The 22,596-nt window shown below is 43.5% G+C and overlaps 4 protein-coding genes across 4 annotated transcripts; 1 reads left to right on the forward strand and 3 right to left on the reverse strand.

The window, feature by feature from the left end:
- Positions 1-576: 576 nt before the first annotated feature.
- On the reverse strand, positions 577-5,500 carry LOC120896702. The gene is made up of 2 exons (XM_040301038.1): positions 4,148-5,500; positions 577-1,033 (listed from the first exon to the last, which is right to left on the reverse strand). The coding sequence occupies exons 1-2, from the start codon at positions 5,088-5,090 to the stop codon at positions 954-956; spliced, it is 1,023 nt and encodes a 340-aa protein (XP_040156972.1). The 5' UTR covers positions 5,091-5,500; the 3' UTR covers positions 577-953.
- A 7,757-nt stretch (positions 5,501-13,257) lies between these two features.
- LOC120897386 (BTB/POZ domain-containing protein 9-like) lies at positions 13,258-15,199 on the forward strand. The gene is made up of 3 exons (XM_040302234.1): positions 13,258-13,723; positions 13,786-14,618; positions 14,692-15,199. Exons 2-3 carry the CDS (start codon positions 13,826-13,828, stop codon positions 15,099-15,101), a joined length of 1,203 nt encoding a protein of 400 aa, XP_040158168.1. The 5' UTR covers positions 13,258-13,723; positions 13,786-13,825; the 3' UTR covers positions 15,102-15,199.
- A 1,380-nt stretch (positions 15,200-16,579) lies between these two features.
- Positions 16,580-17,621, reverse strand: LOC120906515 (chymotrypsin-2). Its single transcript, XM_040318257.1, has 3 exons — positions 17,350-17,621; positions 16,880-17,273; positions 16,580-16,814 (listed from the first exon to the last, which is right to left on the reverse strand). Exons 1-3 carry the CDS (start codon positions 17,580-17,582, stop codon positions 16,665-16,667), a joined length of 777 nt encoding a protein of 258 aa, XP_040174191.1. The 5' UTR covers positions 17,583-17,621; the 3' UTR covers positions 16,580-16,664.
- A 3,848-nt stretch (positions 17,622-21,469) lies between these two features.
- Positions 21,470-22,553, reverse strand: LOC120906508 (chymotrypsin-2-like). Its single transcript, XM_040318243.1, has 3 exons — positions 22,234-22,553; positions 21,764-22,157; positions 21,470-21,698 (listed from the first exon to the last, which is right to left on the reverse strand). Exons 1-3 carry the CDS (start codon positions 22,464-22,466, stop codon positions 21,549-21,551), a joined length of 777 nt encoding a protein of 258 aa, XP_040174177.1. The 5' UTR covers positions 22,467-22,553; the 3' UTR covers positions 21,470-21,548.
- Positions 22,554-22,596: the final 43 nt, after the last annotated feature.

Consider the following 22,596-nt stretch of genomic DNA (forward strand, 5'->3'; position numbering starts at 1 on the left):
GTTCCTTTTGCGGTTAAATACGGTGTAAGCTTAGTTATTTACCTATTTGCTGTTGGCAAAGGTACAACTGCTTTGCGACATCATGAAACCGGCTGGCAGTTACCAGTGCATAGAGAATTCGACTAATTTAGGAAAACTTCAAGTTCAGCATTTTACATTAGCGTTACGGTACGATGCGTTGCGAGAAAGCTTTTCAAAGGGAACCAAAAAAGAGCTTAAATTTTCCCGCGTCTGCAATGCAGCTTTCGTATCCCGAGGGTTGCCTCCCCTAGCGTCACAAAGCCACTAAACGGGGTCTAAACGACTTCAGCTCTTAGCTAAAAAGGAATCTTAAAAAACTCCGTTTTGAAGACGGTAAACGACGGGAGCATTTTAAAATTACAGTGGAGCGCCGTTTATCCGGGTTTCTCGGGACCTCGCCCGGATATGCGATAACTCGGATAATGAGTCAAATGATATATTTTATCACCAATTCCTGATTAATTTTTGGAAAATATTCTTATTTTTTTGATAAAAATAACCCTGTTTTTATTAACTTTATGTTTTTCCCTAAGAATATTTGAAATTTGCCTTGAATTAACATGTCTTTTGTTATGACAATGCGCACTTTTAACCGCTTTTTCAAATATCCTCCTCATAACGCAATGGCACCTTTTGTTGTAGATGGGGCGGAACCGTAATTAAGTAAATTGTACAACCGAACTGTTTTATCTCTATCTAAATATATTTGTAGTCCTGTAGTGCTTGTAGTTCGGCTTCTCTTCTTCAAGTGTCGTAGAACGGTAGCGGAAGCGATCGCAGTGTATATAGAATCTAGCTATTCATACCACGGTGTGTATGGAAGGTAGTTGTTCATACCACGGTGTGTATGGGGAATAGCGTATGACAGCTCCAGTGCTGCCAGAAGTATAGCTCAGATATAACAGCTCTTCCGCGCAAAATAGAATTCGTTGTTATAGGTTGAGCCTTTGCGGAGGCTTGATGGTCCGCAGAGAACGACGCAACCTTTGGTCCACCGGCAAGTCCGCTGACCCTGTGGGTTGGTCAATTGCAGCTGTTTCGTTAGAAATCGGTAGTTGGATACCCGTTTCAAGATTAGGAGCAGTCGGGATAGCAGGGAGGGACATGTCAGTGGATGTATAAGTGTTATCGTAGTTGTATGTATTTGTAGTAATGTCTGGAGTGACTGCGATAGTGTTGTCGTAGAAATTTTCACCACCAATCTCTTCACGGCGCAAAGAAATTTCTTCCTTAGTAGATTCCGATAGCCCTGCACCAACACTACGTAGTTGATCGATATGCCTTTTCCAGGTCCGCCCGTCATTTAGTTTCACTAAATAGTGGAGTTTACCTAGACGTTCTTTAATTGTCCCAAACTCCCACTTGTTTCCGTGAACGTATTCTCGAGCTGCAACTTTTGATCCAGTAGTCAATGCACGTATTTTAGACTGAACTTCATTTGAGTTTGGATCGTTTGATGGTATCATGAGATCCAGCCTTGAACGGATCTGACGACCGAACACTAATTTTGAAGGTGAAAATCCGGTGGCTGGGTGAATCATTTTACGGTATGAGAGCAGTATATTGCAAATTTCACTGTGAACTTCCCCTCGATCACATTGTAGCGACTTTAGTTTAGATTTCATTGTTTGTATAAATCTTTCAGCCTGTCCATTAGTGGCTGGATGGTACGGAGCACTAAGTTTATGAGTAATTCCGTTTAGTTTAAGAAATCTTGAAAATTCAGTAGAGGTAAATTGAGGACCGTTGTCACTCACAAAGACAGAAGGTAATCCATAAGTACTGAAAAACTCCCGGCACAAACGAATTGTCGTTTCCGTAGTCATGTTTTTCGCAACGTAGACCATAGGCCACTTCGAGTATGCGTCAATTAATATGAGGTAGTAAAGTCCCATGAATGGGCCAGCATAGTCCGCATGAACACGCTGAAACGGTTCCGTAGGTGTTTCCCAACAATGAAAAGTGACTTTGGGAGGATTAGCCTTTGCAGCCTGACAGGAAGCACAATCGTTGACCAGGTTTTCGATGTCTCTGTCTATGCCTTCCCACCAACAATAACTCCGAGCAAGTGATTTGATTCGTGTTATACCGAAATGTGTTGAATGGAGTTCTTCAAGCACCTTTCTTCGCAATGCAGGTGGTATGTATACTCGGCTACCACGCATCAAGCAATCTTTATGTAAGTTGAATTCTTCCTGATTCACACCAAATCTATGTTTCCCTTCAACTGAGTTTCCAGTTCTTAGGGCACGTAGCAATTCGCGAACATTCACATCCGCTAGGGTAGCTGCACTCAATTCATCTACAGTCAGTGGGAGTGTTTGTATTGCATTTACCTCGACTACCTCCGGTTCTTCAATTTCCGATTCAGGGTCAGTAGTTGAAACCGGTAGGCGAGACATAGCATCGGCATTGAAATGTTCCGACGAACGGCGATGTCGAATCTTATAATCGAACGCCTGTAGGAATGCCGCGTAATGCTGCATGCGCATTGCGGACATAGTAGGAAGTCCTTTAGATTCCGAAAAGATTTGGCTGATAGGTTTATTGTCTGTTACCAGAATAAATTTGCGACCGTAAAGGTATTGATGAAACTTGCGAACACCAAAAATGATCGAGTAGGCTTCCTTATCGATCTGAGAATATTTTTGTTGCGTTCGAGTAAGGGTCTGAGATGCGTACTGTAATGGCCGTTCAGTTCCATCAAGATACTGATGACTAAGAACTGCCCCAACCCCGTATGGGGACGCGTCAGTAGCTAAAATTACCGGAAGTGACGGGTCATAATGTACTAAAAACCTATCGGATTGCATCTCCCTTTTTACCAATGTAAACGATTTATCACAATCAGCACTCCACACAAATGGAACGTCATCTTTAAGTAAATTATTCAGTGGGTACAAAATAGTACTGAGGTTAGGGAAAAATCTACCATAGTAGTTAATGAGTCCAACAAAAGACCGTACTTGCTCCTTATTTTTAGGAATAGGCATGTTTTGTATTGCATCAATCTTTTCGCGGAGTTTGTGGATTCCTTGCTTGTCCACCATGTACCCGCAGTACTCAATTCGATCAGAGAAAAAGTCACACTTTTCTCTATTGACACGCAATCCATATTTATCTAATCTGTTAAGTACTTCCTCAAGTCTAAGTAAATGCATTTTTGTATCAGAACCAGTAACGCGAATGTCATCAATGAAGACAGTAACGCCAGGTATGCCCTGCAAAATTTCCTCCATCAGACGTTGAAAAATTGCAGGTGCGGAAGCAACTCCATACATGAGTCGAGTGGGACGAAACAAGCCTCTATGAGTGCTCAATGTAAGTAAGTCCCTATCCTCGGGTCGAACTTCGAGTTGTAAGTAAGCTTGCGAAAGGTCCAATTTTGAGAATGTCTCCCCTCCCGCAACAGTAGCAAAAAGTTCTTCGACCGTCGGAAGAGGATGTTCATCCACCAGTAAGTTTGGGTTAAGAGTAATTTTGTAATCGCCGCACAACCGCACTTTGCCTCCGGCTTTCCTAACAGCAACAACAGGTGTAGCCCACTCTGAGTGGTCCACTTTTTCCCATATGCCTTCTTTCACGAAATGATCAATTTCCTTATCAACCGTGCTGCGCACTGCAAATGCCACTGGCCTAGCTTTTATGTATACCGGTTTTGTATTTTTCCTAACAGTAAGTGTAGCTTGTATTCCTTCAATTTTACCAACACGTTCATCAAAGACACGTGAAAATTTTGTAAGTAAGTTATTCAATGCATTAGTGGTAGACTGATTTTTGCCACTACAGTAGGAAACTGAATGTGTACCTGGTTGGAATACACGATTGAAATCTAAATTCAAAGCAAGTAGCCAATCACGCCCTAACAACGGATGTCTACTAGATTCTGCGACATGTAGAGGCAATGTAAATTCCTCACCATTTGCAACTACTTTTACCGTTATTTTCCCAAGCACACCAATGTCATTATCGCAGTAACTCACGAGTCGAATGTTAGTAGGGGAAATGTCAAAATTGTTAAAGTATTTTCGTTTGTCTTGTAGGTTGATTAAGGATACGGGTGAACCAGTGTCGACCTCGAACGTTAGCTGTTTTTGATTTATCCACAGACTCAACAAAAACTTACCAGCAATACCTTGGATCGCGTTCAGGTGTAACACATCCTTCATAACACACGGCTGCTCCTCCAGGTGATGTGCGTCATCCGTCCCCTTCTCGTTGGTCTTGGTGAGACACATCCTCTCAAGATGCCCCGCTTTCTTGCAGTATTTGCAGATCGTAGCTTTATGTTTGCATTTGTCTGCGTAGTGGTCAGGATCCCCGCAACGATAACATCGTTTATTTCCACCATTCTGCTTGTTCGACAGGCGACCGGAACTTTGACTGGAACTGGCTTGGCTCGATGACTGGAAACTTTTTTTAGTTTTGTTTGCTCCATGCTCGATGTGCTGAACCTCACTTTTTTGACGTGAGTTGTGCATTTCATCGGTTCCACGATGAGACATTTCCATTCCGAATGCGATCTCCTTTGCCTTTGTCAAGGTTAAGTCGCGCACTTCCAGCAATCGAGACTGTATCACACGGTTCTGGATGCCAAAAACGAACTGGTTCCGGAGGGCCTTGTCCATGTAGTCCCCGAAATTGCATGTTTGGGCGAGCTTCTCTAAATGCATCAGGTAATCGCTTAGAGTTTCTTGCTCTAGCTGTTTACGGCTCGCGAACTTGAAATTCTCCAGTATTTCCAAAGGAGTAGGACTGTAATGTTCCTTCAGTAGAGCTACAATCTCGTCGTACGTTTTTGTATGTGGCTCAGCATTTTTCAGCTTATTGCACAGCACATCGTATGTAGGGCCGCCCATGTAGTGTAGCAGAAAATCGCGTTTATCGGCTTCACGCACGTGGTAAATCCGGAATGAAATTTGTAGTCGATTTAACCATCGGTCAAATTTCGATGAAGCAGGATTGAATGGCTCGAAATGAAATGTAACTGGTACCGCAGAACCACTCACAGCAGGCAAAGCGGGACTGGCGACTGCCGGATCGTCGACAACCGGGTTAGGAAGCGCCATTGTGATGTAAAATTACGCAGTAGACAGCCAAATTCACGATGCAGCAACTTGTTTGTATATGTATTGCGCCTAGCACATTCACGTAGCTTCGTACTTCTCGTCGCCAAATTGTTGTAGATGGGGCGGAACCGTAATTAAGTAAATTGTACAACCGAACTGTTTTATCTCTATCTAAATATATTTGTAGTCCTGTAGTGCTTGTAGTTCGGCTTCTCTTCTTCAAGTGTCGTAGAACGGTAGCGGAAGCGATCGCAGTGTATATAGAATCTAGCTATTCATACCACGGTGTGTATGGAAGGTAGTTGTTCATACCACGGTGTGTATGGGGAATAGCGTATGACAGCTCCAGTGCTGCCAGAAGTATAGCTCAGATATAACACCTTTGTATGGGACTGTCATTTACAGCACGGATAAACGGACAGCCGGATAAAAGTTACCCAAATAAACGGCGCTCCACTGTACAGTAAACCGTCGATTATCCTGGGGCGTATTAACCGTGCGCACAATCTTGACAGCTGCACAATCGTGGAGTAGGTGAATTAATTTTTGCTTGTATAATTTCAATTCATACCCATACAACAGTGCAGAGGGAAGGTGGGAGTCTTTCCAAGCGCCACAGATTAAGCTTAAACGACTGGAAAATCAAATATTCATAGACAAAAACGAAAGCTTTATTACTTCACTGCTTTGCTCAATAGATGGCGGTTCATAACTCATCATGATATTGCTATCCTTTTCTTGCAATGTGTTTCGTCTAGCCACATCTAATAATGGCCTGTACCCCTCTAACTTTACGAGCAAAAATCGATAATGATGGTCGTGTGGTCAGATACGAGGGTCTCAACTTCTCAATTCCCACTTGCTTCAATTCTGATGAGTCACATTGGAGTTTAGTATTCAAACAATCCTATCGCCGTTCTAGTTCTAGCGATACAACAGTACAGAGGGAAGGAGAATGCTCTCCAAGCGAGGAAAGCTCCACTGTGTGGCTACCCAAATAGCCAGAATTGCTTAAGCAGCTCATTTTGGCAAGCTAAAGATCGCTGCTCTAATTCGCCTTTTGCAGTAGATAAACAGCATCAAAGTTCCAGGTGGTCCTTCTAAATAGCGCCTAAGCAGCTTCCTTAAGCTCCGGTGCCGGGGATTATTTTTCTTTGTGTTTTATTTTCAAGCAAGCGTCATCGATGAAATAAACAACAGGATTTGTTTTGTTTGTGTACATGTGTATATTTTTAAATCCTTAATATTCATAAATTACACGAAACGTATCACAATTTACTGTACAATTACAATCACTTCCTTCAAAATCCCTACTTCAAACAACTAATCTAACTTGTACAGCAGCAATGAGATGATTGGCGGCGTCTGTCTTTGACACTTTGACAAGACCCACTGTTCGGTGATTTTAATGAAAATAGAATTCTTTTATTCAGGAATGTGTTGTTGTGTTGTCTGCCCTACGTTGTGTTCTGTTCCATGCGATTTTCAATCTGACACTTCCCAAGCAGCCGTCTTCCTACCTTTGACATTTCGTTCGTTAAATGTCATTAAGTTCGTTAATATTTTGAATTCGCTAACTTTGACGGTTGATCGTTAAATATTCCCAACATACCGGCCGCCTTGAAGTAATGTTTCAATAAAAACATTTTCAACAATCTAATCTTCACTATCTGGTAACAGACACACCCTTGATACAGGTCTCTTGTAAGTTCCCTTAGACGTCTTAATCGTCACTACTCTTACTACCTGATCACTACCTGGATGCACTCCTATTACTCTGCCTAAACACCATTCGTTTGGTGGTAAATCCTCCTTCACAATTACCATCTGACCTATCTCGATCTTCTTGCTTCGTAATCCCTTTTGACTGACATTATGCAACTCACAAATGTACTCCTTCGACCATTGCTGCCAATGCCGTTGCACGAGCTGCTGCAGCTGCTCAAAGTGCTTCAAACGATTCTCGGGTGTTGTCACGTGATTAGCATCTGGTAACGTCAATAGAGCTTCTCCAATGAGAAAATGGCCAGGTGTCAATACGTTGAGCTCCTCTGGATCCTCCGATAAGGGTGTGAGTGGGCGCGAGTTAAGCTGAGCCTCGATCTGTGTCAACACGGTAGACATGTCAGCAAATGACAATCGCTGGGATCCAAACAGTTTGGTAAGCGTCTTCTTAGTCGACTTCACGGCCGCCTCCCATAGCCCTCCAAAGTTGGGTGCTCTCGGAGGTATGAAGTGCCAGGTGATTCCACACTTCATCGTTTCTTCCCTTGTAGTTGCCTGGAAAGAGTCGTCGAGTACAAAAACATACAAAAACTGCTATGTATGCCTTCTGAGATGTTGCTCGACGGTGAACTGGTTTTAAATACACAGGGCCGCAGAAATCGATACCAGTCGTCAGAAATGGCCTGGCTGGTGTCACTCTCTTAACTGGTAGCTGGCCAATTGGCTGCGCAACTGGTGTTGAATTAGCCTTGAAACATGTTGAACAGTTTCGGTGTATGTAGTTTGCCAATATTCTGCCATTTAAAGGCCAAAAATCTTGCCTCATTGTTGCCAGGGTGATGCGAGGACCTCCATGCAGCGCCATCTCATGGTATGCCTTTGCAACAATTCGCGTAAAGTTGCCCTTTGCCGGAAGAATCATGGGATGTTTTGTGTTGTATCTGATGTTTGTTTGCCTAAGACGTCCTCCAACACGTAGGACACCTTCATCATCCAGAAACGGTCGCAACTTCCTTAGTTTTGATGTGCTAAGCAATTCTCCCTTTTCTTCTAATTCCCGCATCTCAACATGGAATTCAATTCGTTGTAAATCGACGACTAAACGTCGGATCGCTCTAATAAATTCGTTATATGTAATCGGACCGCTGACTAATGGCTCATTCCTGCATCTTTGAGCAAACCGGATACAATAAGCTGCCACTCTACCACATTTCCAGTAGGAGGAATAGCGATCCAGGAAAGGATGTTCTGCAACGCCCATCGTCATTACAGCCACTTGTCGCTTTCGCTCGAGTTGCGATTCATCGATGTCAGATTTCTCCTCAGGAAATGACCATGTGCACTCATTATTCGAGAGCCAGTGTGGCCCCTGGAACCATTCCTTAGTGAGTTGATTAGGTAAAGCACCTCTGGACAGGATGTCTGCTGGATTTTCACTTCCTTTCACATGTTGCCAATGATTTCCTTGGGTTAAGTCCTGTATCGTGGCGACTCTATATGCCACGAAAGTCGCCCACGTATACGATGGAGATCTTAACCAGTTCAGCACCATGGTAGAGTCACTCCAGAAATAACTTTCTGTTATTGGTTGCTTCATAGCGATGCATGCAGTTTTCCAAAGTTTCGCTCCCAACACAGCAACACAGAGTTCCAACCGTGGTAAACTCAACTTCTTAAGTGGCGCTACCTTAGATTTTGCTGCAAGGAGACCTATTTTCACTGTGCCTTCGCGATTTGTTACTCGGAGGTAAACGCATGCTCCATAGGCCACTTCGGAAGCATCTGCAAAAGAATGGATTTGCACATTGGTTTGATCAAGAAGCATCACATGCCTTGGAATCCGCATCTCCTTTACCAGGTACAATTGTTTCTTAAACAATTCCCATTGGTCAGCCAAATCCACCGGGATTGGATCATCCCATTCCTTTGTGGCTATCCACAAACGCTGCATCATGATTTTCGCCCAGGCGATAATTGGAGCAATTATGCCAAGCGGGTCGAATAATTTGGCTATGAACGAAAACACGTTCCGCCTGGTAGGAGGTTCATTTGACACATCGTCCAAATCTGCCGCTACTCCTAACGAATCAGTAGTTGGATCCCAATATACGCCAAGCGTTTTTACTTGATCCTCCGGTCCAATACTCACAAGCTTGCATTTATCTTTCTCCTCTGGAGACAGGTTTCGCAAAACCATTTTGTTATTTGAGTTCCACTTCCGTAAATGGAAACCTCCTTTCTCCAATAGTTGCCGCAACTCACTTACTAGCTGGACAGCTTCAGCGTCACTATTTGCTCCACCGATGTAGTCATCCACGTAGAATGATTCTTGTAAAGCCCTTTTACCTAATGGAAATCGCTCTCCTTCATCCGCCGCAAGTTGAAAGAGCACTCGAGTTGCCAAAAAGGATGATGACGTCAGGCCAAATGTGACTCTCTGAAGTTCGAAATGTTTTATCTCCTCTTGTTGAGAAGATCGCCATAAGATGCGTTGCAATGGTGTGTGTTCCTCATGAACCTTTATCTGCAAGTACATCTTCTCGATGTCCGCAATGAGTGCGATGGCATACGATCTAAATCGCACAATTAGATCAAAGAGTGTGTCTTGCAACACAGGTCCATTTAGGAGGCAATCATTTAGTGCAAAACCAGTTGAGGTTTTAGCGGAACCATCGAAAACCGGGCGCACTTTGGTGCTAGCACTGGATAATTTCACAACTGGGTGATGTGGTAAATAGCATGGCTTCACGTTGTCACCTTGTGACATGTCAGGAGATACCTCTACTAAATATCCCAGCTCTTGATATTGCTTTATCGTTGAGCAGTAATTTTCGTATAGTGCCACATCCCTCGACAATCGGTTTTCCAGTTGTAGAAATCTTTTCCTTGCCATTCCTAAGGACTCTCCAATCCTTTCCCAACCTTTGAGCTTTATGGGAAGTTTTACTATGTATCGACCCGTTTCGTCACGAGAATGTGTTGTAACGAAACTTTGCTCACAATCTTTCTCTTCTTGGGTCAAGCTGTTCTCTGGACACACCTCTTCGATCGACCAAAATCGCTCAATTTGCTCCGCAATACTCACATGAGAACAAATCGCTGATGTTTTCTGCTGCGTTTGCTTTGGCCCAGTTAATACCCAGCCGAACACAGTATTAACAAAATATGGATGAGAATCGTTCATTCTATAGACTCCAGGCCGGCCGCCGTCTAGCGCTAGAAATTCAAAGAAATGCTCCGACCCCAACAACATATCGATCTCTCCACCCTGATGCCATCCAGGGTCTGCTATTTTACCTTCATCCGGAATGCATGCGTTAGGAAGATGTACTGGCTGAAGATTGTGAGTGATGCCGTCCATCACTAAGAATTCCATTCTTCTCGCATAATTGTTGGTCTGCGACCCAATTTCCGCCGTTACAGCTATGTCACTACTGACCTCATGCTTTCCTATACCTGTTAGTTTGATTCCGCTAGCTCGCCGTTGTAAACCAAGCCTTCTACAAAGTTTCTCAGTCAAGACGTTGAGCTGTGAGCCACTATCTAATAGTGCTCGCGTTTGAATGAACATACCGTTCTTTGCTTTCACATTTACTAGAGCTGTAGAAAGCACGCCACAAGAAACACCTGATCTTGTAACAGCCATAGTGAGCGTAGCATTTCCATGATTTGCACCTTGTGCTTCATTGACGAATGTTTCATCAACATTGTTGTTGCTTTGAGCTGATGTGCTAGGCATAGTGTTTTCTGTCGGTAACCACATATGTAAAAGAGAATGATGAGCACCCTTACATGCACGACAACGTACCTTTGATACGCATTGGTTTCGAAAATGGCCTTTTCCTAAACAGTTTAGACAAAGCTCTTTTGCTCGCGCAATCTTGATTCGTTCTTTCACCCCCATTGAAATGAACTCGTCACATTTTGCTGTTGAATGCTCTGCACCGCAAACATTGCATTTAAGCTTTTTCTCACCTGCTGTCACGTGAATCGCCAATTTCGGAGCTTTTGATGTTGGCAACGGTTGGTTTCGCTGTTCTATTTTATCTTCGCCCAAAGCTTCCAAAATTCGTACTTGTCCTCGCAAAAATTTTATTAAATCGTTGTAATTAGCATCATCTTGTGCCTCAACTGTTCGCTCCCACTCACGCTGAGTTCCTTCATCGAGCTTTGATGTTAAAAGCTGCGTGAGCATGATACCCCATGTTGACGGCGTTTCTCCTAACTGCTGCAATAACTTTGTGTGCCTTTCAAAACCATCGATTACAGCGTTGATGTTTGCGGCTGTTGGTTTTTTCATTCTCGGCCAGTTTAGCAACTCATTCGTATGTCTTTTCTTTTGTATGTATGGGTTAGCAAAACGACTTACCACAGCGTCCCATGCAGCATCATAGCTTGCTGCGCATATCGGAAAAGCCTCGATCACTTTTAATGCTTCACCCTTTAGCGAACTCTTCAAATAATATAACTTTTCTACTTTAGAAAGAGTTATGTTGTTGTGCACCATTTGCTCATACATGTCCCTAAACTGTAGCCACTCATCGAATTTACCTTGAAATTCTGGTAGCGCCATTTTGGGGAGCTTCACACCGCCTGTGGATGTGTTAGTAACGTTGCTCATATTCTCGTCCTTCTTTGGCACGTTGCTGCTACGCTGCATTCTCTTAAGTCTGCCTGTTAGCACACACACACGCTCATCGAAGTCAGCAAATATAGCAAAATTTTCTTTCTTGTTGCGCTGGTCGTCAAACTGCCTTATTTCCTTTGAAACCTTTACAAAATGCTCCCAGCACCTCTCAAGACGTTTTAATCGAGCTTCGACTTGTTCCAACTCAACAATTCCCGAATTTTCCACAAATTTTTCTAGTCTTACTAGACATTCAATCAAGCCATCTCGTTCCTCCTTTGCGAGAGCAAGAGCCATTGCACTGTTGTCTATTATCGTGCTATTTTCCTTTTCTGGGTCCGAGAAACCACGGAAACTTTCTTCGCTTGAGGCTTTGGCTTGCGTCATTTTCACTTTCACCAGTAATCCAGGTCCTTAGGCACCATATGTTCGGTGATTTTAATGAAAATAGAATTCTTTTATTCAGGAATGTGTTGTTGTGTTGTCTGCCCTACGTTGTGTTCTGTTCCATGCGGTTTTCAATCTGACACTTCCCAAGCAGCCGTCTTCCTACCTTTGACATTTCGTTCGTTAAATGTCATTAAGTTCGTTAATATTTTGAATTCGCTAACTTTGACGGTTGATCGTTAAATATTCCCAACACCCACCTTGTACCGATGTCATGCATTAAAAAGCTATGCAGTTCCATCAAGTTCGGTACACGTTCTTAATAAGCCTTAAAGTTCCATCATGAACCCTACACATAGTGCTAATCAGCCGCAAAGTATCAAAGAGTACCATGTGCCTGTTAAAAAGCTCCATAGTTCCGCAAAGTACCGTCTATCTCTTAATCAGCCACAAAGTACGACATCGGAACGATTTTTCGTTAAACAGCCCCAAATCAGCTATAAAGTACGAGCTGGCTATTTGGGTACAGAGGGAAGGAGAAAGCTCTCAAAGCGAGGAAAACTCCACTGTTTGGCTATCTTAGCAACAGATGGCGCCACCTTTTTCTTATGTTTAGCATGCATCAGTCGTTTACCAGTTTGCTGTACGAAGACTTTTTAAATTCCGTTTAGGTTAAGAGCTTGAGCCGTTTAGAGCCCGTTTATTGGTCGTTTAGTGGAGTTGTGGCACTTGGTAGAGAACCGAAAACGGCCACAAAATACTGCTTATCTCTAATTTCCGCGTAAGTCGAATCCCGTGATTTCCAGCCAATATATCACTGACAGTAGAACGTCGATTATCCGGGTACGGCTGTTCAAACGTACGGCGAACATTTGCAGCGATAGTCCCCAAGCGCCACAGATTAAGCTTAAACGACTGGAAAATTTAATATCCATAGAAAAAAAATGAAAGCTCCACAGTTTCATTGGTTTGATCAATAGATGGCGTATTACAATTCATCATTATATTGCTATCCTTTTCTTGTAATGTGTTTCGGCAAGTTTCATCTTATCATGACCGATATAGCCTTCTAACTTTCTGAGCAAAAATCTATATGAATGGTCGTATGGTCAGATACGTGGGTATCAACACCAACGACCATTACTCAAATCTCACTTGCTTCAGTGCTGGTGGTTTCCGTTAGAGTTTAGTTTTTAAACAATCGTATCGCCGTTCTAGTTCTAGCGATGCATAACTTCAATGCAAAACCGTACAACAGTACAGAGAAAATGAGAAAGCTCTCCTCGAAGCGATGAAGCTCAACTGGTTGGGGTATCCCACCAATAGAGAGCGCCACCAGCTTTTTTGCTATTTTTAGAATGCATGAGTCGTTTGCCGTCTGCTAAACGAAGTCTTTCTATATTCCGTTTAGGTAGAGAACTTGAGTCGTTTAGAAGCCGTTTAGTGGTCGTTTAGTGGATTTGTGGGACTTGGGTCAAGTGGGCAACTAGTTTTTTATGCAGCTCTGTATTGTCTTGTAGTATTCTCGAAATTAATATTTGTTCATTAACAGCTGTTAAACCTATAGTTATTGAATAGAATAATATCGTATTGATGATTAATCGATTGATTCAAGCTGAATCAATTATAAAGCTAGTGAATTTCCAGACTACTAAATATTGACAGTTACAAATCTTCACGATTTGAACAATGTGTCAGCGTTTTGTCACGCTCGTGGCCTCCCGCCTGATGAAATGCCGCGTATGCGATTATCGCACCGTCGTGTAGAGACCATGCGTAAATATAAACAATCATTGCCTTGCGGCCGTCAATTTGATGATCATTGCCGTTTCCCGCCTCGAATGGATCTGATATTGCGATAGTGCGTGTTCTACAATAATCCCCTTGTTTTTGTGTAAGTACAAAGGGTCTGAGGTTACGAGACAAGTCAAGTCTAATCTTCATTTTCTCTAACAGAAATTCCAGAAATTTGGTATCATAAACAGAGTTCTTCAGAATGGTTAGCGCCAGTATGATCGATCATTCGGATCAGGTTTTAGTGAGCCTAGGAGAATTATGCATATCGGATGATTATTCCGATGTAACATTCGTCGTAGAAAACGAGCGCATTTCAGCGCACCGCGCCATCCTAGCAGTACGGTGTGAGTACTTCCGGGCGCTTCTGTACGGTGCTCTGGAGGAGAGTAAGCAGAGCGAAATAACGCTTGATGTATCGTCGACCGCCTTCAAGCATCTGCTCCGGTACATCTACACCGGCTCCTTGGAATTGAAGGACATGGAGGTGGACGATATACTAACTTTACTCGGATTAGTCCACCAATATGGCATCACTGCCTTCGTGAAAGCCATCTCAGACTACCTGTATGGAGTGTTGACTGTGGAGAATGTGTGTACCATTGCGGACGAGGCGCGTCTGCTCGATCTAAAGGATTTAATGGAGAAATGTTATGAATTTATTGATGAAAACACGCGGAGCATCATACAACAAGAATCCTTCAGCAAATTGTCATACGACATGCTTAGCAGCGTGATCGATCGCAATAGCTTAAACATTGAAGAGATCGAAATTTTCCAAGCCACTCACAAGTGGTGCAAGAGCAACGAAAATAAGTGGTGCAAAATAGGAGAAAAGAAAAAGTCTATTTATGATAAAATACGCTATGAAGCAATACCGCGCAATAGTTTACTTGACATAGTGCGTCCTACTGGTGTTCTAAATCCGAATCGATTGTTGGATGTAATATCAGCTCAAGATAAAACCGGTTTTCATCCCTACCGAGCTGGTTCATGTAAGTCTGAAGCATTATCATGCATTATATTGACGAGTTATTGAATAGCTTATTGTATTCGCTATATCCCCAGCACCGGGTAAAGACGTAGCTGCAAACGCGAAAGTGGAATGGACAACGGCTGCAGAACATAATCAAGTTCGTTTTGACCTTGGTAAACGATACTTTATCAATCATGTTTACATTACTACGGGTGCACCAACAGAACCACATTCTCCAGGTACCGTTGCTTATTCGCTAATTCCGAAGCAGGAAAGTCTGTCGGTATCATCTGATGGCAACTCATGGTCCACCGTGTCTTTGGGACTATATAACACCGCTTATTTCCAGAGCCATCCATCCATTAGCTTCCGTATGCAACCAGTGCGATACATCCGCTTTCAAACACCGTATTATAAAGAGAATTCCTCGATTTCTATATCGGCCATGTTAAACCCTTTCCAAGGTGCACAAAATAGTGAATCGCCTGCTAAACCTCGTTAATATGACTACACGCCCCTTTTTTATTTAGTTTTGTTTATCAACTTATATTTCTATAGATATGGTTATCCAATTCCAAAATACATTAGCATTGTAATCGATCGGTTGGCGCCTTGTTTCATTGATCAGAGAGAATTTCAAATCAAGCTTTCGTCATGTTATTCATAATTATTGTGTTATTAAAAACAAAACATTTCAGGAAAATGGTAAATCGTAGCATCATAAAACGCTTCCTTTAGAATCCAAAGAGTACATCCAGTGAAAGTGATTCACAACCCTTGCTGATCGTAGGAACTGATCTCCAACCCATTTCTGTCTTGGTACTGAACCCATAACTGTGCGGAAACTGGTACCGGTTTTGGAACGGTCCCCGAACAGATACCGGCCAAAGATATAGTCCTGAATCCTGGAACACATTCCGACTGCATTCTACTCCTCGAACTGCTTCCAAAAACCATACCGATCGTTGAAATGATCAATAAAACAATACCGATGCTGATTTTGATCCCGAACCGAATTTGGTCCTTCAATTGATCCTGAATGTGATGCTGCTGGACCCCATACTGATTCGTAAACAGTGAACAGTTCCTGAACCTATACTGGTCCTCAAACTGGTACTGTACATGTACAGGTCCTGGAACTGGAACAGGTCTCGGAACAGGTACAAAACCCATACAGATCTTGTAACTTAACGTTGGTCATATCGTTCGTGGAACAGTTACTGAACCCATACTGATCCTTAAATTGTTCATTGTTGTTCATTATTCGAATCGTCGGAGCCGACCGGAGTCCTCCTAAGCCGCGAGGTGCCGCCCGGAGCCGCTAGTCGGTAGCCGGTGCCGGCTCCGGGAGCTCCTACTATTCCGAATATTTCGACGGTTCTGACAATTTCAACTCTGGACGGCTTCAGACGGCTCGAAACGGCCCCGGGCAGCTCCAAAAAGGTTCCGGACGGTTCCAAGTTTAGAGTTTTGCACATACCTTCCGGAACATGTATGTTTATTATCCGTACCGGATGCGACTGCCAGAAATCGAAATATCATAAGATATTATGTAAACTAGCGATGGGTAAAGTTTGCAAACATCCGGAGTCGACTCCGATCCGACTCCGATTAATTCGGAATCGTGTCCGGAAGGTAGGTCCGCCCTGCATCATCCGAAGTCGTTCGGAATCGCCCGGAGCCGTCCAGAATCGTTTGGAGTCGTTCGGAGTCGTTCGGAGTCGTTCGGAGTCGTCCGGAATCGTTCGGAGTCGTCTGGAGTCGTTCGGAGTCGTTTGAAATCGTCAGGAGTGTTATTATGGGATCTAGTGGTTCCATTTTGCCGGAGTCGGAATCGGGTTAACAATAGTTGGAGTCGGATCGGAATCGTGGGTGCGCTCCAGAGAGCACATAAATAATGTAAACCCTCTGGTTTGCGTCCGATTTCAGGATGATACAGGACCCAATCATGAGCATTTACTCACAGTAAATAGAAAATAATCCATTTTTAGGTTCTAACCCTCGAACAAATGACTTGTTTATTTATATTTAGTGCACGAATTATAATAGATACAGCCACATTCCATTACGAGTTGTTAGCCATCGTTGTGCGAACCCACTCATGGTAGTAGGAGACACGTGCGAACCCATCCGGGAATCCGCGACCGCACGGAACGCCAAAGTTCACCACACCGACCAGCTTTCCCTCGTACACCAATGGGCCGCCGGAATCACCCTGTAAAACATCAAAGCTACTGCTTAATACTGTCGAATGAGCACACCAAAAATACGGCCACTTACATTGCACGCTCCCTCGCCTGCCTTGGTCAGTGTGCAAACGTGTCCCAAGTCGACATTCTTCGGATTGCCCATCTTTGCCTTACAGTCTTCGTTCGACAGCGTTACAACGTTCAGGCTCTGGAGTAGCGTGGGAACATCCCCATTAGTGCTGGTACGACCCCAGCCCGTCAATCGCACCGTCGCATTGACCGGTACCGCCTTCTCCAGGTACTCTACACTCTGCACAAGCTCCGAGAACTGTACCGGTTGCTCCAGCCGCATCAATCCGATGTCATTGTGGAACTGGGGACGATTGTATCGGCTGTGGTACAGCAGCTTGTCAACCTTCAGAAGTTCGCCTCCCTCCTTGAGACTGTTTGTGCCGACGAGTACCATCAAATCACTGGGCTCATAGCTGTCGGGACAGAACATATCATCGTGAGCACTTGAACATCCAAGGCACTTTCTTCTACGGTAAAGGCAACACATACCCGACCAGACAGTGTGCTGCCGTTAGTACCCATCGATTGTTTAGCAGCGATCCTCCACAGTTGTGACCCCAGCCGGGAACCTGCAGCGATACCTGGTACGGGGCCGAACCGTTCTTCGCTACCTCTCCTCCAACTACTCGGTTGACGTAGTTGTCGTCCAGCACCAGTTTTGTCACCTTGGCTGCACTTACTACTAGGAGTACCGAGGCAACAGCAAAGACCTTTCGTAGCATGATGCTATTGGGAGAATTGGTACTGTTTGGTACACCGTCGGCGAACGGTTACACTTTTATACCACACATCAACCCCTTTATCTACTTGGAGTAGTTTCATTAGGTTAATCTTCTAACCTTCTGCGATGATCCTACACGCAAGCTTAATGATAGGCCGCAGCGAAACCTCAAGAGTGCATTCAGATGTAAGATAGTAAAACTTTATGGCCAAGATCACAACAAACGCATCTTTGTCCCTGTGGGGAGATTTGCACTCATCGTTATATCATTGCAACGCAGCAAAAAAATACAATAAATTTCATGTGACCGATACATTTGCTTCGTCGAGGAAATGACGTATGATGCTTTTGTGCTGCTTCGGTTAACATCAAATGCTACACATTATCGATAATCGAACACGATTAGACCCCGTGTAAACCCCTGTCTGGACGATGTCAAGAGTGCTCCAAACCGAAGCGATTGAAAGTGAATCCGTAAAGCTAGAACGTGCATCAGGAAGTGGCACACAGTATCGCAATGAGCGCCAAGTTCACATCCGATCAGCTTTGATCGCCCACTTGATTATTCTACAAGTTTTTGTTTTGTTCGTCTATGCAGTTGGAGCCATTGGAGGGAATTTCCCAGTCGCGGTTCCAATTGTCGTGTGCCCTTAGAGAGCTCTATGGTAGAGTACACCATAAACCTGGCTAATAAAGGAAAAGTGAGACATAATACAGATTAAATTATATTTAAGAAAGGTTTAAACGCAAACGCAGTGTATTCCAGGGCAACAAGATACTTGAGACTTGATAAAAAAAAATAATAAGGAAGGTATTTCAGCGAAAGATTTCTCTTCCTTCACGGTCAGGAGGCACAGGGATGATTTGTTCGGGATCCCTGATAATCCGGGATCAAGGAATGTTTATGATTTGTGTTGTTGTGTGGAAACAACAAAGAAATGTTTTCTATTCTTAGAGTGAAGTTTACAAGAATACTTTGCCGTCCCACCCATTGGATCTCGTTTGAAAGCGATGAAGAAAAGTCTGAGACAAATATATGGTATGGTCTTAAATCTGGATAGCAACTCTCTTTATTTTTTGGACATTCTTTCTTGCAGTGTGCCCGATGATCGGACACATTTAACCAAACGGATAACATGCTGGACTTCATCGGTGGGATATGGTCATCGGTGGGATATGTTCACAGAATCGATTCTTTGGACCGCAGAGCGCTTAGCTTAGGTTATGTAATACGCAGATGATCACCCAAACCAGTTGATAGACCTATTGTTGTGTCCGCACAAATGAAACGTGAGACGGTGTGGACGGCGCAAACAGAATATGTTATATTATCACTATCTTTGGTATGGGTACAATAAACATGGGTAATAAATAATATAAACGCAACACACACAACGCGGGGAGAGGACGACTAGTCCTTCTCGCGCCGCGATCCTCACTAAGGACGTCACCGGATGACAGCCCTGCTGTCAACAGTGAGCCCTCAGGATGAGGCAGCGGTCTGTCCACAACACCTATAATTACTGATATCAAATGATGTTACAATCATATTGGTCAATATTGGCAGGCTACGTGGTCATTTTTCCATAAAATGAAGACTGTCCGTCTTTCAGTGGACCACATACATTGCATAACTTTTATCATATTTATGCGTGGTGTTCCAAGATTTTAAAAGATATCTGCCTGATTTTTTGCAGTGACATAGCTGAAAAGTGCCCTCAACGATGTGTGTTTTTTTTTTTTCGATATTTGGTCTAGAGAACTATACAGTGTTACGAGCCGAGCCTCTCCGGCAGGCCACGCGAAGGATTGGCTATCAGCAAGAGTGGCAGGGTCGTAGCGGAGGAGAAACAAGCAGCACTTGTGAACAGAGTCTTTGACATTTTGCCTACTAACCAGTCCTTCCCGCTAGTTGCTTCTAACCCAAAGGTTGTGAAGCCTATGCAGACGGAAGGGGGTGTTTGGCTTGGAAATCCAGGGGTTCTGTCCTTTTCGGATTATATTATTATTATTAACGGATAAGGATAAACAATGGTTAGTAGCATCAAATTGGTGAAGAAAGAAATTTATAATCGCGTGCGTAGCAGTACAGGGTGCCTCAAAGTCAGGTAATAAGGGAAAGTATGAGATGTCGGGTCTCGTAGTACAGTCGTCAACTCGTACGACTTAACAACATGCCCGTCATGGGTTCAATCCCCAAATAGACCGCGCCGCCATACGTAGGACTGACTATCCTGCTATGGGGGGGAATCAATTAGTCACTGAAAGCCAAAGCTCACAAGTGGGTACAGGCAGGCCTTGACCGACATCGGTTATTGAGTCAAAAGAAGAAGAATGAGATGTCCGACTTTATGTGGCCACTACTGTATGTGTATTTCATACCAATCGTATCGATTTCTTACTAATACATATGGCCAGACAGTTTCTTGCTCGCTAGCTTAGGTTATGAAACGAGCTCAAGTGTTCGTCGCATGAGATTTTTTTACACTTGATCGTACAACATGATCGGGTGAATTAAACATACTACCAGCATGTCTCCCGTAAAAAAGATTGATTGATTGATAAACCACAAGAACTAGAATACACTGAGAGGTGCCATTTTTGCAGAACCATAAAACTGTTTCTTTAACAGTTTGTTTATTTTGTTCATTTCCTTCTTTGCTTCGCTTCCTGACGACCGAAACAAAGTGGATTAGAACAGCGGTCGGCAAACTTTTGAGGCAAAGGGCCAAATTTAGTAAATGATCTAAAGCCGTGGGCCAGGAGAATGCGGTTTTTCTATTATTGTGATTTAATTATTACATTATATAATTTTAGAAACAAAATAATTGGTTGATTATATCAAGCAATGCGATTGGTATTATTGCATTTTTCCTATAATTGTGTCCCATCGATTTGTTCTGCACCAACGTGATGCAAAAACTACTGTAACAATTTTGTAGCAAAAACTTAGGATGAATTGATGAAAATCGAAGGTACAACCTAAATCATCCATGTCTTCGTCCACCATGGTGAAAATTCCTAATAACTGACGAAAGGCAATTCGCAAAGTCTTTAATTTATTTGTGCAAATAATCTGAAATAATTCCCTTTCAACAGATGTAAAAGTAAAGAAATTATCTCTCCTAGTTTTTTTTCTACAGCCAGCCGAAAATGGCATATTTTCGTCACAGTCATTATCAGGTACACGGTGGCGGTGCAAATCGAACCACAAACCATGGTTGATTGAAACTTGTAGAGTTTAATTAAAACCAGCTCCGACAAGTCACAAAGCACAAGCGACAAACTTCACTTTAAAGTTTTAAAGTTTTTTACATTATCATGCAAAAATTACGGGGATATTCACCTCGAGCTCGAACATACTGAACGGTCCGTCATTCCACAGTACTTTAATTAAAAGTTGAAAAAGTACGATGGTTTAATATGGTATTCTAAAAGATATACAGTAATTTGTATACGAATAGTTTCTTCCCATCTTTCAAAATCAGTCAAATACTTTCGCGGGCCGGATTGAATGTTGTGGCGGGCCGCATTTGGCCCGCGGGCCGTACTTTGCCGACCGCTGGATTAGAATAATTCATGAATATGTTGTAAAAATTACAACCCCCCTTATTTATTTCAAACTTATCGTGTACACAAGTGGAATCCTATATGCTTTTCTGTATCTGTTAATTAACCAAGTCCTGTAAAGCCTAAGACAGTTGCAGGCTGCATCGTCAAATAAAAACAATACGCAGACAACGACTTCCTATGTTTGTACCCCATGCGACTGCCAGAGATCGAAATAACATAAGATATTATGTAAACCTTCCGGTTTACGTTCGATTTCAGGATGATACAAGACCCAATCATGAGCTTTTACTCACAGTAAATAGAAAATAACCCATCTTTAGGTTCTAACCCTTGAACAAATGACTTGTTTATTTGTCTTTACTGCACGAATTCCAATAGATACAGCTACATTTCATTACGAGTTGTTAGCCATCGTTGTGCGAACCCACTCATGGTAGTAGGAGACACGTGCGAACCCATCCGGGAATCCGCGACCGCACGGAACGCCAAAGTTCACCACACCGACCAGCTTTCCCTCGTACACCAATGGGCCACCGGAATCACCCTGTAAAACATCAAAGCTACTGCTTAATACTGTCGAATTTGCACACCAAAAATGCGATCACTTACATTGCACGCTCCCTCGCCAGCCTTGGTCAGTGTGCAAACATGCCCCAAGTCGACATTCTCCGGATTGCCCATCTTTGCCTTACAGTCTTCGTTCGACAGCGTTACAACATTCAGGCTCTGCAGTAGCGTGGGAACATTCCCATTAGTGCTGGTACGACCCCAGCCCGTCAATCGCACCGTCGCATTGACCGGGACCGCCTTCTCCAGGTACTCCACGCTCTGCACAAGCTCTGAGAACTGTACCGGTTGCTCCAGCCGCATCAAACCGATGTCATTGTGAAACTGGGGACGATTGTATCGGCTGTGGTACAGCAGCTTGTCAACCTTCAGAAGTTCGCCTCCCTCCTTGAGACTGTTTGTGCCGACGAGTACCATCAAATCACTGGGCTCATAGCTGTCGGGATAGAACATATCATCGTGAGCACTTGAACATCCAAGGCACTTTCTTCTACGGTAAAGGCAACACATACCCGACCAGACAGTGTGCTGCCGTTAGTACCCATCGATTGTTTAGCAGCGATCCTCCACAGTTGTGACCCCAGCCGGGAACCTGCAGCGATACCTGGTACGGGGCCGAACCGTTCTTCGCTACCTCTCCTCCAACTACTCGGTTGACGTAGTTGTCGTCCAGCACCAGTTTTGGCACCTTGGCTGCACTTACTACCAGGAGTACCGAGACAACGGCAAAGACCTTTCGTAGCATGATGCTTGTTGATGAGAATTCAAAAATGACGATATAACTATTCCTGCTGATAGAGCTACCGATTTGTGATTGGTGCTCTGTCTGGAAACTGTTGCGCTTTTATACAACGAACCGGTCGTTTTTCTTTTAT

The sequence above is a fragment of the Anopheles arabiensis genome, chromosome 2, assembly GCF_016920715.1.
Source record: "Anopheles arabiensis isolate DONGOLA chromosome 2, AaraD3, whole genome shotgun sequence".
Classification (NCBI taxonomy): Eukaryota; Metazoa; Arthropoda; class Insecta; order Diptera; family Culicidae; genus Anopheles; species Anopheles arabiensis.